This window comes from Coturnix japonica, chromosome 4 (assembly GCF_001577835.2).
Source record: "Coturnix japonica isolate 7356 chromosome 4, Coturnix japonica 2.1, whole genome shotgun sequence".
In the NCBI taxonomy this organism is placed as follows: Eukaryota; Metazoa; Chordata; class Aves; order Galliformes; family Phasianidae; genus Coturnix; species Coturnix japonica.
The window spans coordinates 77,693,783-77,695,905 of record NC_029519.1 but is presented as its reverse complement, the minus strand read 5'-3'; the positions used below and the strand labels follow the sequence as shown (position 1 = coordinate 77,695,905).

Genomic DNA, 2,123 nt, shown 5'->3' with positions numbered 1-2,123 from the left:
GCTTCTACAGAGAAATAACAGAGAAAAATTGCAGAGACCAGGGCTGAAATCCTCAGATATCTATCAGCAATGCATGGGCTCGGGGATGAAAAGTGCAGGTGGAGAGATGCGCTAAAACATTCCCAGGTCTTCATCTGCAAAAAGAAGAAAATACTACATTAAATAAAATATCGGCCAAGAAATACGGTTTGTGGCCCATGTCCATGACACGGGACTTGACTTCTTATGCTGCACATCTGGACACGATGAGAACGACCCAAATGGCTGGGAGACAGCAGTCTGCAAAGACTGATCAGACTTCAAGAAGGAACGTTGACCGTCGGCATCTCAGCTGAAGACACAGCAGCTAAATCCAAGAAGCATCAATTAAAACAATGCTATAACAATAAACCAACCCAAGATCTGGGTCACAGATGAAGAGCTGCAGAAAGCTTTTCTCACGCTGTTCCACCACAGCAGCTGAACCCTTGCTCTTCACAGAAGAGGGTCCTGGTGACATCACATCCTCTTCTATAAGTTACGCTGCCTCCAAAGTTCAGTGACAAAGATCAGCTGCGCTGCGCTGCACCGCCCCGAGGACGATGGCCGGGTCTCCTGCACTGCTCCTCCTGCTCAGCCTGGGGCTCTGTGAGTATGGAAGCGGGCTTACGGGGCACCTGTGCTGGGAGGAAGAAGGACAGTGGGGGAAGGCATTCCCCCTGCACCACGGCCAAGAACATGGGCAAAAGGGACCACGGGGAAAGAAGGGGCAAACCCAAAGGATGGAATTCAGGGCTGCTCAGGGACTGCGCAGGGAAGTGGGAGCGGTGGGACTGCAGTGCGATACGCAGCAGGAACAGAGTCTGTTCAGACTGGTGTTGCTGGAGGGGATGGGGAACGGATGACAGGGGGCACGGGGCAGTTGTTAGTGGGGAACCACCTTACAAAGAAGCTGGGAAGTGGCAGCAGCCCACACAAGGCAGCTGAAGGGCTGCTCTCAAGGCCAGCATCCATCTCCAGAGCCCGGCGCTCCCAACGCTCAGTCCCCAGGGACTCCAGCACAGCACCCAAGTGTGCTGGATGCCGATCCCTTCCTCCACATTCACCCTGACATCCAACCTACCTGCCTGCCATGCACCACACCAGCAGGGAAGAGCCCTGCCCAAAGGCCACTGGAGCTCTTCCTGAGCAGCACCTGAGGGGACATGGCCGACTTCTGCCCACAGGCTGCACCGGCGCCCAGCGACAGAGGGATGCAGTGGTGGTCATTTTCAACAGGAATATGAAGCACCCCCAGCACGGACAGCGGCTGGAGCTGGAGTGCCGCACATCCAGAACCACATGGGGAGCATCTTGGGTCCGCCTGGACAAGGATGGGAACCTTCACTTCATTGTCTCCAGTAATTCTCCGTACAACACAGTTGTTCATGAGAATTTGAGAATATCTCTGCACTATGAGGTATCATGGAGAGGTAGCTCCCATTGGCTGGTGGTGAAGTCCTTCACGGCACAGGACCAGGGGATCTATTTCTGTGTCACCAATGTGAACCAGGTGCTGCACTTCAGCTCTGGACAACCCGCCTTCTTCCCAGGTCAGCAGCAGCTTCACCCACCTCACTTACACCCAGCTCCCCTGCCCGTGCCTTCTCAACCCGGCCCATCGCCCACACTCCCCATGGCCCTGCTTCTTTGCCCAAGCCGTCTCATCACACAGGCACTGCTCCTCCTCATACAGGCTCCGTACCCAGCAGCTCCGCTTGCATTACTGACCCTGCCCAAACACAGAGGTGATCGCACAGCCCAGCTGCGCCTCTGAGGGATGAGAGTTACAAAGGCCACAGTCACCTCCTCCTTGCTCACCTCACCTAGCCCTCTCAGTCCCAGCAGTCTCCATATACTTACAGCACCTCAAAAACATCCATGTCTCTCAGGACATGTTTTATATGACACTTAACAAAGGCGCCACACAAACTGAAGGTGATGATAAGAAATTAGATGCCTGGATCCTTCTGTTTCCAGGGCTGGGCAGCATCCAAACAGACCCTGCAGTAGTTTTCCCTGTGCTGGCCATGTCCTGTCATGGACAGGAAAAAGCTCTTCAGCTGTACCATGCTGAGTTTGCTTATTTATTCTTTCCAATCACA

At 54.1% G+C, this 2,123-nt stretch overlaps 1 protein-coding gene across 1 annotated transcript in view; it reads left to right on the top strand.

Moving 5' to 3' along the window:
• The first annotated feature begins 434 nt into the window (after positions 1-434).
• Positions 435-2,123, top strand: part of LOC107313870 (T-cell surface glycoprotein CD8 alpha chain-like) — a 35,160-nt gene continuing 33,471 nt past the window's right edge. The window contains exons 1-2 of the mRNA XM_032444049.1: positions 435-627; positions 1,206-1,571. Coding sequence (XP_032299940.1) covers positions 582-627; positions 1,206-1,571 — 412 coding nt within the window. The 5' untranslated portion in view covers positions 435-581. The remainder of the gene's footprint in view (positions 628-1,205; positions 1,572-2,123) is intronic.